This window comes from Callorhinus ursinus, unplaced genomic scaffold (assembly GCF_003265705.2).
Source record: "Callorhinus ursinus isolate GAN/ISIS: 27379988/994484 unplaced genomic scaffold, GSC_fseal_2.0 scaffold36, whole genome shotgun sequence".
Taxonomy (NCBI): Eukaryota; Metazoa; Chordata; class Mammalia; order Carnivora; family Otariidae; genus Callorhinus; species Callorhinus ursinus.
Genome location: NW_027397098.1, coordinates 4,768,019 through 4,784,482, shown reverse-complemented (window position 1 = coordinate 4,784,482; position 16,464 = coordinate 4,768,019). Strand labels below are relative to the sequence as shown.

Sequence of the window (16,464 nt, the reverse complement as noted above, 5' to 3'; positions counted from 1 at the left end):
ACACACACACACACACACACACACACACACACACACACACACACACCCTAGTATATTATAGGCCCTGTGGACACAAAAATGAAAAGGTCACAACCGCTCCTTTCCTTAAGGAGTTCTTAGAAGGTACCCTTTCATGATATTTGCTACATGGTCCCACAGAGCTGGAAAAAGGGAGACATTTGCTCATGTGGTTTCTTCTCTGATGTTACAGTTTACCGACCATGCACCTGCAGTGTCTTAGAACTTGGCATTGCAAGGAATGATGGGAGAGGGCTGCAAAAGAGAACAAGTGAGTGTTTGGCTTGGGTGACTGTGTGTGGGGGTGGGCTGGGAGCGGGGTGGAGAAGAAGCAGATCCGATTTCAGATCAGGTGAAACCCTTTTCCCCTCAGCCCTGAGAGCAGCTGAGCCTGTTCCAGCCGCCAGTTAAGCGGATACATGGTTTCAAGTATGAGATAAAGTTCCTAATGCTGCGAGGTTTCAGTCACACTTGTGGCCCATTCTGTGTCGTAATTATTCAGTCTGACAACAGAAAGGAGGCTGAATAGTCCTTTCCTTTTATGAAGCAGATAACATCATGGCACTTCTGCTTTTCATGTGATTATTGATTTTATAAAATAGATTGATTTTTATCATGGTGCACACAAATCAATATATTTTTATAGAGTGTTTCTCACCTAATGTAAGACTCACATATTCAGTAATGATATAATCGGCTAGTCTGTCATTTACCCATCTCTTTTGGCTTAAAATGAACGGCTTGATGTTCAGATGAAAACAGCAAAAAGTATATCCCTGCGTGAAGTAGCTAGTGCATTTTATGAATTTCTTCCATTTCGATTTAGTCAAAGGCCTTAGTCTTTTCTTTAGACTTAGGGAAATAAAAAGGAGGTGAAGTGGAGAGAACGAGCCGTACCTTCAAAATAATTGTAAAAGGAGGTCACTTTTGTACATACATTGAGCACCAACAATGGGCCAGGTGCTGCATAAAGCCGTAGAATTAATGCTGCCCCCTTGCTGGTGTGCTTGCGGCCTGATGCAGACCAATGTGATCAAAACCTGCAGTTTGCTAAGAGAAATCCTGGGTAGCGTTTCTTAAAAGGGAAGTAGGAAGAACGTGAAAAACATGTCGCTTTATTGTGAACATGTCATCTGTCAGGTTCCTCTGGTAACCGGGCTCAGCCTGGGTTTGTATCATGCGGTCCTCACATGGCCTTGAGCAGATGTAGGGACATTATGGATTTTCAAGCCACAGAATGTTGACTCTGGAAAGGGCCTTGTGAACATCTTGTTCTTTGATCAGGTTGAGGAAACAGAGGCCTGGGACGGTTGGGGCCTTCCCCAGGGCCACACCGTGAAAGGTGGCAGATTTGGTGTAAATAATAGGAACTTTTGTGTGCAGGGCTCCTTCTGTGATGGCGCTGGGATTACAAATGCTCAAGCTCTTTAGGGGACAGAAATGCATGTCGGTTCTCCTTGGAGAGGAGTAAACATGATTGCAATCTGCCTTCTTCTTGTCCTACTTTTGATTCCTTATCAAACTCTCAGGGAGGCTGAGGAGTGTGGTCCTCGGGAGCCCCTGTCTCCGCTGTTGTGAGAATTCAGTGAACCGGGGCGCCTGGGTGGCTCAGTCGTTAAGCGTCTGCCTTCCGTTCAGGTCATGATCCCAGGGTCCTGGGATCGAGCCTCGCATCGGGCTCCCTGATCGGCAGGAAGCCTGCTTCTCCCTCTCCCACTCCCCCTGCTTGTGTTCCCTCTCTCACTGTGTCTGTCTCTGTCAAATAAATAATAAAAAAATCTTAAAAAAAAAAAGAATTCAGTGAGCCGACAGAGGTCAAGTTCTTAGCACAGCCCTGCCTCACAGTGAGCACTCAATCACCGTGAGCCGTGACTGTCAAGAGCTACGCGACATGGGTGAGCGCAGATGGCTGTGGGGCTGGCCTTGTTTTCTGTGCTTTATTACCGTGTGGCCTTCGTCCTTCAGCGTCAGCGGCTAGGCTCTCCTGCCTGAGGGGGCTGCTTTCATTTCAGGAGACCAAGTGTAGGAGCCCCCCATCTGCTAACTTATTGTTGGGTTTATTTCTGTCATGGCTTGATGATTTTTAGTTGTTGATGAATGGTTTTCTGTGGCTGACATTGCTAATTAGGAGACAGCCCCGTGTGTGTGTGTGTGTCTGTGTGTGTGCGCGCGCGCGCGCGCGCGTTTTTGCATATAAGAGATATTTGATATTGTTTAATTAAGTTTCGTGTCGTCTTCTGGAAAGCTGGTTGTTCCGCTAAGCCCAGCACCTGGCCCTGGGAGGCGTCCAGCCTTGACTCTGGAAGGAGTGTCCGCTGAGTTTCCCGAACAAGTCACTCAGCAACTGCTCTGCTGCACACGGATCTCCGCTCCTTCGTTTTTCCCCTGCTTGCCAACGGGGTGCTAACCTTTCTGAGACAGGAAATTTTGTCGGATGCATACAGTTTTCACAGGTAGGAAAATATATTGTCTTCAGGCTCGTTCTCAAGCTTTCAAAGAGGACAGAGCGGACCTCTCAGGATTGATTAGAATCACAGTCTGAGTTTTTGGAAGGTGGTGATGTAGCACACATACTGACACGGCCCGAGTTCACCTTCACAGTGCTGGGCAGTGCTCATCATCTTGTTAATTGGACGGTTTCAGATGAGCCAATTAGCCTGTGTCAGGAGCATGCTAAAATGGGAGAGATGGGGAGTTTGGCAGTGCTGTTGCTGATGAGTTTTCGGAGCGCAGACATGGCTTTTCCGGGGGCTTGGGGACATAAGGTAATTCAGCCCATCGGCTTTTTTCCTATGCGACTCTTTAAAAGGAGAACAGGCAAACACCAATTGCATTAGCTCCTATTTGGAATTTATTAGTGAAAACCATGGTTTAGAAGGTGTGCTGAGTCGGTGCTGGGCCTCATCAGCCCAAACTCTGGCACCTTCTATCCCTATGATACTGTGTAATGGTAACGCACATAAAGTCCTTATGGTGTGCATCACACTTATTCCAGATTATAAACTGCTTGTGGATGAGCCTGACATACCTCTCGGTAACTTGTATGGGATGTTGCACATGAAATACTTAGAAATGAAATGGAAGATGTAGCTGTCTACCAGAATACAGATGCAAAAAAAATATGAATATTGCTTTGAAGGATTTTCAGCCCCAGAAGTTTGAAAACCAGAAATTATAATGGATCAGACAACTCCATTTCCTGAACACTTTAGTTAAGAAATACTTACGCTATCAGTAATAATAGCACCTACTATGTTCCAGGCACTTTATGAAAAGCATGTCGTGTAATCTTCACAACATTCCTGCAAGGTTATCCTTTAAAATTTTTAACAGTTGGCACAGAGAGGATAAATAACTTGCCCAAAGATGTACAGCTAGGAATGGAAAGACCTGGGATTTGAAGCCATGTCTTTTCAAGCCCAGATTTTTTCCCCTGTACCTCTGAATATGTATCCCAGCTAACCAGATGTTGCTGTTATATAATTTGTTTAGGGGTCAGAGCAGATGATCTGCCTTTCTGAGTGTAGTTTTTGATCTGAAGTATTTGGTGTGACTAAATAATCAAATTAAGTAACTGTCAAATCCCTCTTTGTTCTGGATTTACAGATTTAAATACAATTAGAATAGATTTTCCCCAAATGTTTTTTTTAGGTACTGTGAAGAGCCTTTTGTGGTAGAACTAATTTTGGTGGGTAGGACAATGAGAACTCAGGGAACATTCAAGCACAAAAACTGACACAGAATTTCAGAACAGGCTCAGAATGAAGTCTTCCTTTGACTAGTGAATTGAGTGACTGACAACTCAGGCAAGTGTCAAAATGACTTTAACTTAATACCCACTGCTTGGGCTTTATCTTCGCAGGTGTTTATTTCACCAGACACAGGCTTTGGATTTCATTAAATCCGTCCATTTCAAGTCTCCTTGAACTTCACAACCACCTGAGATTTCCTTTTAATATGTCACTGCCCCTTTCTGACCTATTATAAGTACAAAGGATGTTGAAATTGTGTTAGAGAAATAAATATTGAGGAAACTGTACAATTGGAAATGGGCATACTTAGGACTTTTATGAAGGGGTAGAACACTGAAATAACCTTTTTACCTTCCCACAAAAATTACAGTTAAGAATTCTACTCCCAGAGCTAACATCATACTTAATGGTGAAAGAATGAATACTTTCTCCTCAGATCAAGAACAAGGCAAGATGTCTGCTCTCACCAGTTCTGTTCAACACTGTACTGGAGCTTCCAGACTGGACAGTTAGGCAAAAAGCCAAAAAACAACAACAACAAAAAAACAAAATAAAAGGCCTCCAGATTATAAAGTAATAAGTCTCTATTTGCTGTCTCTATTTACAGATGACATGATCTTATAGAGAGAAAATCCTAAACTCCACTAAAATCTTCATTAAAAATCTGTCAACCCCTAATATGAGTTCATCAAAGCTGTAGGATACAAAATCAATTTATAATATACACTACACAAAATCATTTGTATATATATTCTGGCAATGAACCATCCAAAAACAAAATTAATAAAACAATTTCATTTATAATGGCATCAAAAAGAATAAAACAGGAATAAATTTGCCAAAGAAGTACAAGACTTGTACACTGCAAAGTATAAAACATCATTGGAAGAAATTAATAAAGTCCTAAATAAGTGGAAAGACATCCTGTATTAATGGATTGGAAGACTTAATAGGGTCAAGATAGCAAAAGTTCCTAAATTTATCCAGAGTCAACATAGTATCTATCAAAATCCCTAGCTGCCTTTTTTGCAAAAGTTGACAAACTGATCCTAAAGTTTATATGGAAATGCAGAGGACCCCAAAACAGTATTGAAAAAGAACAAAGTTGGAGAAATCACACTTCTTGATTTCAAAACTTATTACAAAGCCACAATAATCAAGACAGTGTGGTGCTGGCGTAAAGACAGACTTCTATAGCTCAGTGGACTGGAATTGAGAGTCCTGAAATACACCTTCACATTTATGGTCTATTGATTTTTTTTTTTAGATTTTATTTATTTATTTGACGGAGAGAGACACAGCGAGAGAGGGAACACAAGCAGGGGGAGTGGGAGAGGGAGAAGCAGGCTTCCCGCCGAGCAGGGAGCCCGATGTGGGGCTCGATCCCAGGACCCTGAGATCATGACCTGAGCGGAAGGCAGACGCTTAATGACTGAGCCACCAAGGCGCCCCTGGTCTACTGATTTTTGACAAGGGTACTTAAGACAATTTGATGGGGCAAAGAATACCCTTTTCAACAAATGTTGCTGAGACAACTGGATCTCCATATGCAAAAGAATGAATTGGGACCATTACCTGACACCATATACAAAAATTAACTCAGAATCGTTCCATGACCTATATACCAGTGCTAAAACTATAAAACACTTAGAAGAAAACATATGTGTAAATCTGTGTGCTTTGGAGTAAGCAGTGTTTCTTAGATAGGACACCAAAAGCTCAAGCAACGAAAGAAAAAATAGACAAATTAACACTTCATCCAAACTGAAAACTTTTGTGCTTCAAAGGACATGGTCAAGATGGTGGAAAGACAACCCACATAATGGGAAGAATTTTTTTTGCAAATCTGATAAAGGGACTGTTATCTAAAATATGTTTTAAAGCACAACTCAGTAATTAAAATACAACCCAATTGAAAATGGACAAGGGATCCAAATACACATTTCTGCAAAGAAGTGTACACATGACCAATAAGCACATGGAAAGATGCTCAACATTGTAAGCCAACACGGAAGTGCAGATCAAAACCACAGGGAGATATCACTTCATGCCCCCTGGGTTGAGTATAATAAAAAGATGGGTAATAACAAGTGTTGGTGAAGGAGACATTACTGGTGACAGTGTAAAATGGTGCAGCTGCTTTGGAAAACAGTCTGGCAGTTCTTTAAGCGGTTAAAATACAGTTACTATGTAAGCCAACAATTCTGCTCCTAGATATATACCCAAGAGAACTGCAAATATGTGTCCACACAATAACTTTCACGTGGATGTTCAGGGCAGCCTTAGTCATACTAGCCCCAAAGAGGAGACAACTTAAATGTTCATCAACTGATAATGCATAAACAAATGAAGTATATCCATACAAAGGTATAATATTTAGCCATAAAAAGGAATGAAGTAGTGATACATACTACAGTATAGTTGAACCTCGAAAACATTAGGGTAAATGAAAGAAGCCAGTCACCAAAAACCACATAGTGTGTTATTCCATTTATATGAAATGTCAGAATAGACAAATCTGTGAAGATGGAAAGCAGATTAGTGGTCACCTAGCACTAGGGGAGGGCTTGAGGGGATGGAGAGAAGGACTGCTGAAAGGTGCCCGTTTTTTGGTGGGGAGATGATGAACATGCCACAAAATAGATTATGGCAGTCCTTGCACGTACTATAAATATACTGAAACCACTGAATTGCACACTTTAAATCAGTGGATTGCAAATTATATCTCCATAAAGCTTTTATGGAAAAAAGGAAATCTGTTTCTCTCTCTCTCCATCCACTCGTATTTCCTATAGTAATTGACGGTTGGAAACAACTCATTTAATAATATTTATAAAATATTCTAAAATATGGCTTTAACTCATGATGCAGAATCCTATTTTAGGGCATGGGTAAATGACACACCATTTAATGTGAAACATAAGTTATCAAATAACATGATCCCAATTTTGTGGAAGAACATTTATAATTATATGCCTAGGGAGAGGGCTAGAAGTATGTACATCAACTATAGTGATAGTAGTCACCTCTTGGGTGTTGAAATGAAAGATAACTTTAATTTTCTCCTTCTTGCCTTGCTGTATTTTCCAGATTTTTTTTAATGCTAATCCCTTATTAGTGATCAGAAAAAGAAATTTTATGTACAATTTACATATAAGAGACTGGTTTAAAATGTTTCTAAAATAATAAGGAACTAAGAAGATAACCTTACCTTCACATATTTTATTTTACAATTATTACTATTCTCAGAATAATGACATTCTTCCACATTTTGACACTCACTATATACCTAATATAAAATAGCTAACTTTCACTGAGAGCTTAAAAAATATAATCTGTACATTAGACATCGTAAGCTTTTTTTTTTTTTTAAGATTTTATTTATTTGACAGAGAGAGACACAGAGAGAGAGGGAACACAAGCAGGGGGAGTAGGAGAGGGAGAAGCAGGCTTCCCGCCAAGCAGGGAGCCCGATGTGGGGCTCGATCCCAGGACCCTGGGATCATGACCCGAGCCGAAGGCAGACGCTTAACGACTGAGCCACCCAGGCGCCCAGACATCGTAAGCTTTTACTGTAAGTTAGCGGTATGTATCTTAAGCAGGTCATAATTGCTCCATCAATGCTAGCTATCTCTTTCGGAATGTTAGTTCCGAAATACCTTGTTCATCTCTAAAAAAATGGGCCATAACACCTCTCTTTCACCTGCCTCCCCACCCTCCTCTAGTAGCAAGTCGCTTTCCTGACTGGACGGCGAGGACATGGAGCCTCTAGGGCCAGGGAAGGAACCTCAGATGTGTCTTTCCTGAGCTTCGCGTCCTTTCTGCAAGCACCTGCCGCTTAGCATCTCTTGTGCAGCTAGTGTTCCGTGTGTGGCTCCAGGCAATACCTGGAGCAGTGATTCTCAGGAGATGTCCACTCTCCAGTGATGTCTGTATCCCGCGCCTCCTTCGGCGGTATTTTGTGAGACTGTTTTGGGGCACTGGGCTGTTTGCCCCTCCGCTTTGGGAGGAGGAGACTTCTAAGCCCTGGTTGACTATAGAATTTTTACCTGAGTCAGCCTGGAACTTAACGGTTTTTCTCACATTCAGCTTTTTCCCCTCAGACTCTGGCTTCTGGATCCTGTGTCTGCAAAGAAATGGTGTCAGGTAAAACTGGTTAAAAGCAGAGGAGAAGAAAGCCGTGGAATGTGCTGGTGTGCCTGTCTTTCCCAGGACATACTTGGGCACGCTCAGTGTTTGTGTCTCTGCTGTTAAAAGAGTTAAGAGAGCTTCCGATCGGCTGATTGCAGAGGGTAAAAGCAAAAGCGAGAGCACATCTCATTTAACGTGCCTCTTTAATTAATAATTTGTGAAAAAGGCGCCGTTGCAAGCCCTCTGAGGTATTCATAAGCAGCTCTGTGGTCGCCTGGGGCTAGAGGTTCCAACCGTTTTTCGGATAAACTGTGCCAACATGGAGGTTTGTCTGCTATGAAAAGAAAAACATTACAGCCTGAGGAAGTTGTGAGATATGGCATGAATGTGAGTGCATTACCCAGCTCCCCGAGTCATGTCATGTTCTTCTAAAAACTCTGCTGTTGGAGGCAAATGCTTTATGAGCCTCGGAGAAAGGTGAGGCTGGTGATTCCAGTTGTGAAGACGATTTTTGTTAAATCTGCCTGATTTACGTCCCAGGGAGCTGCTGGAGATGCACCTGTGCTTCGTCGAAGATGCTTCTAGTCCCTGCGTTTTCACTGGGCATGACCTGCAAGACGCAAGCACGTCAGGTTAGAGAAGGGTCTTGTTATCCAGGTTCCAGGTGACTCACGGCATCACCTCCTGAGTTAGGGATGGTGTGAGGTTGTGAAGTGAGTTGAAGGGTTTGGGTGGATGGCCGGCCATTGCAGTGTGTCCCGGCTGTGTCTTTCATGTGGCTGTAAGCCCCTGGATGTGTGCTAGATTGCTGCTGTTGGGACAGGCTCTTTAGGATATCATGCACTCTGGAAACATCCTGCCTCGTCTCCCCGCGGGGAGTGTGGCCAAAGGCACCTTCCTCAGGCTTCCTGAGAGACGCTAAGCATGGGAGCAGGAGTGGGGCCAGCTCTGAACAGCGCCTCCAGGATGTCCTCCTGCAGCAAGCAGGCCCGAGTGGGAACGTGACCTAGTTGTGTGCCTCCCAGCGCATTGGCACAATAACCAGACCTTCCTTCCTCCTCCCCTCACAGCAAGAATAATTCTGCTGAGCCTTTTGGAGGCCGGAGGGCCAGTTTTAGTAACGTGCCCTTTCCTGGCTGGCTCTTGTCCATTTATTTTGGATGAGTGTTAATGGCCGTGAGTTTGAAAGTTTTATTTTTAAGGAAACTGTCTCTCTTGACCCTGGTGTCCTTGTCAACTGTTATCTGTCTGAAGCCCCTTCCTTCTTGGGGAAAAGGCTGAGAACAAAGTGGTCACAGGATTGTCACCTGTGGTCTTCTTTTTTTTGATGTCTTTCCTATGGGGTTTTGGGCCGGGGGGGCGGGGGGGGGGGGTGGGGTGGGGGTTGGTGAATTCAGTGTACATACCTGTAGTAGGTCTCCCAGAGCCCCAGTGAAAAGGTCACTTTCCCTGTAGGTCATTTTTGTGCTAGCCATGGGAGGCACTGCCTCCCCCCCCCCCCCCCCCCCCCCCCCCCCCCCCCCCCCCCCCCCACCCCCCCCCCCTCCACCGTGCAGGGTGACTAACTTTGGGAGGTGACTGGTGGTCCTGGATGGAATTTCCTTTTGAGTCATGGGTGTGACCAGTCGACTGCCCTGGCAGCTCTGGAGGAATGAATACGTGATGTTTATCCTATACTTGACCTTTTAGAAAGCACTTGCTTGGCATGGTCTGTTCATCTTCAAAGCCGATGCAGAATTTTTGCAGTCCTTCTGCTGGCGATTTGCACCAAGGGGCTGGAAAACTGCGAAGTGGTTCAGTCTCTGTTGTACTCCCTCGTGGAAGGGATTTCTCTGATGGGTAGACGTCTAGAGCTCGAAGGGATGATGTATATATATATACAGCTTATCCTCATGTTTTACAGAGAAAAAAGAAATCCTGGCACAGAAGGGTTCAGCGTGTTGCTCACGCCCACACAGCTAGTCAGGGACAGAATAGGACAGAGTGCAAGAGCAAAACCCAAGTAAAGAGAGCAAGCCCAGGGCCCAGAATGGCCCCCAGGGGCACTTCCGAAACTGTCTCCAGTCTCTCGGTTCCCCAAAGCTCGTGTTACGGGAGAGCAGGAGCATCTAGTCTAATGTGTAAATGACACACAAGAAACAGAAGCCCAGAGGGGTGGAGGGACTTGCTCAAGGCCACACATCCTAGTGGGTTACTGATCCTGGACTGAAATGCATGTCCAGTTATGCCCACAAAGTGGTCCTTCTGGCCCACTAGATTCAAAACGTACTTAGGTCCAGGGTGCATGAGTATGGGAGGCTGTCTGTACGTTATCTTGACTTTATGAGTCACATTGATGGGATTCAGTTTGGGGCCACGAATGTGCTCAATGTCTGCCACTGAATGGGGGTGGGGGTGTGTGGGGTTCAAGCCGATTCTTGGCGGCTCTAGAGCTGATGTGTCGAGCTACCACCCTCTTCTGCTAAGAGTGAGGAAACCTTTTTCTTGGGTCCTGGTATATTTAGGGATATAGGGGAAGATTTCACTTCCGTTTTAAGTCAGATGTCTGCCTGGATTCTTGTTATTCTCAATACAAAGTGAGTACTTTAAAGACAGTTGGGACCCTGGGGACAAGTTGTAGGTGTGCTTTCTTCAGACTAAATCGGGATCATTATGTAAATGAGCTTTCCAGAGTACTGTTTTTGGGAATTCCTAAAGCAGTCTTCGGGGTGGTATCACACGTAATATGACTAATATGACGGCAACTTCACCCCAGCTGGGATCACCGGTTGCTTTTTGTATTCTTGAATCTTTTGCCAATTTTCCAGATGCTTTTGGAAATTCATGCTGACCGTTTTTTTTTTTTTCATTCCATTTTGAGTACTGAATATTTTCCTGTCACTACTTAAACTGGCATGAATAAAATATTCCTTTTCAGGATGATGATTTTCAAATTTTTTTTTTAAAGAAAAACAAAACACCCCAGTTGGTTAAATTTGTGAGGCCTGCGAAAATGTCTTTACAATGTGACTGGGTGAATTTGGGAACAGGAATTGTCTTTCTAGAGGCCACATAGTGTCAAGTAGGGTGTTTCCTGGTAGTAGGGGTACAGGAACAAGCCAGTAGAAAATAGGTAACTTTGAATGAGTGGAACCGAATCATTCAGGACTCTAAGAATAGAGTTGTCCCCTCAGAACCATCTGGATATCTGTACTCAACGTATGGGATAGGTTATTGTCATTAACAACAACAGAGGTGAAAATGAGGAATGATTAAAAATAATACAGAGTCGGGGCACCTGGGTGGCTCAGTCAGTTAAGTGTCTGACTCTTGATTTTGGCTCAGGTCATGATCTCAGGGTGGTGGGATCGAGCCCCCTTTTGGGCTCTGCTCTGGTCGTGGAGCCTGCTTGGGATTCTCTGTCTCCCTCTGCCCCCCCCCCCGCAATAATAATATAAAGAGTAAGTGTAAACTATTCCATTCATCTCTTCCTTCATTTGATAAATTGTTGTTTAGCTCCTACTAAGTGTAAGGCCTTGTGCTGGGTTTTTGGAGAAACACAGAAATATGCACTCAAGGAACTTAGAGTGTCAGGAGAAAGAAAACCAAGAAGCCTAATAACTATAATAAAGTTTAGAGAAGTAATAAATTCCATAAGAAAGGGCAGGTGAAGAGAACTTCAACCAAGCATTTTGCATATATTATCTCCATTTATCCTCATAACCACAGTGAGATAGGTTCAGAGATTTAAATTTTCTGGCCCAGAGACATTCAGCTAGTAAGTGGCAGAGCTGGGGCTCTGACTCCTGACAAGACACTCCTCTGCCTTCCCCAAGCAGGGATGAGTGCTCTGTTGAGTTCAGAAGAGGAGATAATAATTCTGCCTGGTCCGGAGATGTGATGGGATTGTTAGAGCATTAGCCAAACCTCGAGCGTGGGGGGGATGTCCAGCTTTGGAGGCGGGAACCCGAGGCATTGCCGTGGGGATGGTGGGATGGATGTAAAGGGTGAGGTTCAGTTCTCTGGTCATGAAGGAAATCAGTAGGAAATAAGGTTATAAAGGTAGGTAAGGGGTCAGATCGTGAGTTTTGAAGTCTAGGCAAAATTCTTTTTAATTTTAGCTGATGATACAAGCTGTTCAAATATTCAGGTGATAACTACCTATAATATAATATAATATAATATAATAGTCAAAAATTAGAATATTCTAAACCGACCTTGGTGTCTGGGGTAGGCAGATTGGGTGGGAGGGCCTTCAGGCCAACAGGAGAGCTGGCAGGTCGGTGTGGTGGGGTCCCAGCGAGGGGGCTGAGCTGGTGTGGTGGGGGAGCAGTGGAGGGGGCAGGGGGCGGGGCCTAGTGGCCTTCTCACCTGGGAGCTGGGAGAAGTGGGGTCAGGTGTTGGCGCTGCCCCGGGTGGGTTCCCCTTGCGGCACGGTGCTCCTCTAGTCTGACTCGGGTGTAATTTGTAGTTGCTTCTTGATGGGAGATAAAACGGTTAACGGTTATATAGTTTTATTTAAACACATAGTGCTTTGTGGCACGTTTTGTTCTAAGTACTTTACAACTCAGTCGTTGACTCTTCATGACTACCCCACAAGGCAGGCTGTGATTATTATTCCCAATTTACAGATGAGATAATGAAGGCTGGCTCCAGGATCTGTACTCTTAACCATTACTTTGGTGTTAACAGTACATTTGATATTCAAATTTTAGTGTATTTCCCTGAATCCCGACTCCCTTCCCTTCCTAAAATAAAACAGTCATTAGTATCCACTGGATATGAGATCCACATAGTAGAAGCATCCGGAATGAGAGTTGTCATGAGGGTTGTTACACGACATTGGATGGGAATTGCTGAACTAGGAGAATGAGAGCTTGTTGGAGTGAGGAGGACCATGAAAGTGATGATTTGCTCACGAAATTCCGGCCCCGTCTTCTCGGCACACAGGTAGGGAGAGAGACGCAGGGCCTGCTATCTAGTGTGGTTGGGAACGTTCTGTTGCATTTGGGCAAAGCTGGTTTTTCAGCACTGGGGAGCTACGTCTTGGGCTCCTTAGATGGAAGCCGCAGTGGACTTTCGTGGGGAAGAGATGGAGGAGGCCAGCACCACAGTCCCAGGAGCTATGTGGCTTCAGGGGTTCCTCCTCCCACGGCTGATGTCCCCTCTTCTTTTTCTGTATCTTCATTGTCTGCCTCTGTTCCTCTTGTGGGTTTAAGAACTTTGGGAACTGTTGCACAAATTGTCATTTTTCTGATGAGTGCTATGGAGACTTTTTCAGTATTAAAGCTTACATCACGACAGTGTGTTCAAATTCTGGGTCCCTAAATCAGAATTTCCATAACCATCTCCTGTGTAATCTCCTTTTTGCTGCCAGTGGGGGGAAAAACAAGAGCAGTTCTCCATCGGAGAAAACTCCTTTTCTTAGCAGCTCCTTGTGGGGTGAGGGCTCTGTGGACAGAGTCTCCCCACTGTTCTAGTTTCTTAGCTCTACTCATCCAGGCCTTACCTGAGCATATCCTTGACATTGTTTTAAAGAAGCACTTAAAATCTTGCTTGAGTTCAGGGCAACAGTTGTGTTCTTTGCTCCCTTCACTGGTCCCTCTGGTCTGTGGCTGTCCTGCCGCTGTGGCTGACTTGGCTCAGAAGTTCAAGACCCCCTCGGGCTCCCTGTTGGGCACGGCCCACAAGGGCGGGCTGCTTGCTTAGTGTATTGGAGTCCTGCTGCGTGCTCTTCCTGAGATTCGGTTTTTTAAGTCAAGCGTCATCCCCGGGAATTGAATTAGAGGGCCTAGGAAGAAGCAGGTTTTATGCAACATCTCCGCGTTTGGCCTGCAGCTGTGTTTGTGTGATCTTAAAACAATTTCTCTCTCATCTCCACTGTGCCCCATCGGCTGACCCAGCTCATCTGCCACCATCGGTAATCTCCGTTTTAATTAATCTTTCAAAGAAACAGATTAAGTTGATTGCTTTACAAGCTGAGTTTTGGTGTATGTACCTTTCAGCTGCCTTCCAGAAGTGATTAAAAGAAGAATTTTTATATGAGGTTTTATGCCCAGTTAAGATTATTTTTGGATCTTGTCTCAATGGTTTATTTCCATCATGTGCCTGTTTTTAACAGAGAGCTGAAAATGAGGAGCGGGGCTGGGTTTTGTCTCCCTGTGGGTGTTCTTTGCGTTCAGACATCCTGCCGTGATCTTTGCTCCAGGCTGCCTGGTTGGCCATCTTCCAAGGAGCCTTCCCCAGGTAGCCTTGCTTAGTCACTGGCATTGAAGTTACACCTTGTGCTAGTTATTCAGGACGCTTCTAGTCCTGCCTTGTCTCCCCCCACTAAGCTTTCACAAATAAACCATCTATTCCTAAACCCACTCAAGCCAAGTTTCCATGGATGCCCTACCTAGGATCTAACTAGCACTGCATTTAACAGATGGTATTGCCAAAGGTTATCTATCTGTCATTTGTTTTCCTTGAGGGCAATTATTTCTGCCATCTTTGTGTCCCCAGGACCCAGGATAGTGTCTGGAACAACTGGGAGGTGTTCAGTGAGCATTTTTTGAATGAGGGGCTCTCCTATCAGCGTATGGAAAAGTTGACAGAGGATGGTAACTGTTGCTCAGAGTCAACGTGGAAACAATATTGGCCTGTAGATGTGTTTTGTTTGGCCTGCACACTGCTTAAAAAAATTTCTGAACCCACATAGAATGAAAAGGTAAACTGTACATAGAAAATCCAGTTTTCCAGCTTCTCTTGCAGAATGTTAAGACTAGGGTGGAACTGAACGGTGAACTTGCCTTGGAGGGGCCTGCATTCTGCCTTTTGCTCACCTAATCCCTAAAGTAGTTTTGTAAAGCCATCTATCCCCTCACACACTTTGTGTTGATAGCTAACATTTTTCATCATAATTGAAGAGTTGCAAAGGATGTTATTTCTAGCTTATTGTAAATATCGACATCATCATTCTTTTAAATATAACCAGTGGAATCTAAACACCACAGAGACTTGATACCCACCATCACCATTTAAAAAGCGCTTGAATTGGCTCGTCTTTAACCATTGGAATTTCTACCTCATTCTCTTTTTTTCTCCGAATTCATATTCTATCCCTACAGAATGTTGTTGTCCTTGGGTATTATATTTGTCCTTGCAAAAATCTGTATCTACATTTAAATTAAATTTCCTATGGCTGTAATGGTCTAAAAATTGAAAAGTTCTTGTATTAACTTATTGTGGTTGATTACCATTATACATTTGAACAAATCCTAAATATATTACAGATTTAGCTAACTATACTCACAAGAGAACACCAAATTTGCTTGGAAACACACCTCCCAAGGAAATGCATAGAGTCCTATGTGTTTTTGCAATTGTTTTCTGTATCCAAGGATGAATATTACTTATCGCTGAGTAAGAAAGTTCAGCATCAGTTCATTCCTGTTTTTTTTTTTTGCGGTTTAACAGATGTAAGCACAAAGAAACCATATAAAACCAAATAAGTATATGGGACTGGGAGTTGTTAGAGCAGTCCTGCCTTTTGTGAAACTGTTTTTGAGTGATATGCTGCAGTTGCTACTCTTAAGTTCCTTCCTTTTCAGAAGCTAGGGAGCAGGCCCCTCTGGGTGGTGTATTGGAATCATGGGGGTTGTGTGGGGTGCATGTGTCTCTCCCAGGCTCATGCCTGGGGCCATGAGCGGAGCGGTGAAAAATTTGTCCCCGAATGCACATGTTCCCAGCTGAGGTTGACCGAGGCCACGTGCTGCCATCTCGTTTCAGCTCTCTCGCTGGAAACCAGAGTCCTTTCCATGGTCTGTTTAGTGCCATGTTTTTCACATTTTTGTGCTGTGTGTTCGTGATTTCACTGTTGCGAACGGCCCCAAAGCCCAGTGCTGAAGTGCTGGGTGGAGTTCCTGAATGAAAGAAGGCCGAGATGTCCCTTCAGGAGCAAACACATGTGCTAGACAAGCCTGTTCAAGCATGAGTTATGGTACTATTGGCCGTGTTTCACGTTAATGAACCAGAAGTATATATTAAAGAGCGTATCTTTACACAGAAACACACATAAAGCAAGGTTATGTATGGATCGGTTGACAAAAATGCTGTGACCAGAGGCCCAAAGGAGCCCAGTGCTGTGTTTCCCCTAGGAGCAGTGGTTCAGTATCTGCGAATTCAACATGATTTTACAGGACGTGACTACTGTGAATCATGAGAATCACCATATGTACAGATAGTCCCCGACTCACAATTTTTCAGCTTTATGATGGTGCAAACGTGATGCAGATTCAGTAGAAACTACTTGGGATTTTGAAGTTGGATCTTGTTCCGGGCTAGCGACACGCAGGCAGTCCTCTCTCTCGGGTGCTGGGCGGTGAGCTGCAGATCCCAGGCAGCCAGCGATCACGAGGGCGGACGACCCATCCCGACAACCATTCTGCACCCATCACCGTTCTGTTCTTCTCAGGGCCGTCCTCAACACATGACACGGGACAGTCAACCCCTGATGATCCAATAGGCTTCGTGCGAGGTGACTTACCCACCTGCCGGCTGATGGGAGGTTGTGGGCACGTTTAAGTCAGGCCAGGCTAAGCCA

General features: G+C 44.3%; 1 protein-coding gene and 1 pseudogene across 4 annotated transcripts in view; one reads left to right on the top strand and one right to left on the bottom strand.

Moving 5' to 3' along the window:
- Window positions 1-9,361, bottom strand: part of LOC112810136 (peptidyl-prolyl cis-trans isomerase H-like) — a 10,602-nt pseudogene extending 1,241 nt beyond the window's left edge.
- The window catches only part of CAMK1D (calcium/calmodulin dependent protein kinase ID), a 500,660-nt gene that overhangs the window by 93,695 nt on the left and 390,501 nt on the right, over window positions 1-16,464 (top strand). Inside the window, exon 1 of one of the 4 annotated variants that reach the window (XM_073879924.1) lies at window positions 12,763-12,830. The exons of the other annotated variants lie outside the window; for them this stretch is intronic. Within the exon in view, the coding sequence (XP_073736025.1) occupies window positions 12,778-12,830 (53 nt within the window). The 5' untranslated portion in view covers window positions 12,763-12,777. Of the gene's footprint in view, window positions 1-12,762; window positions 12,831-16,464 lie in introns of those variants that run through there. 4 annotated transcript variants of the gene reach the window in all.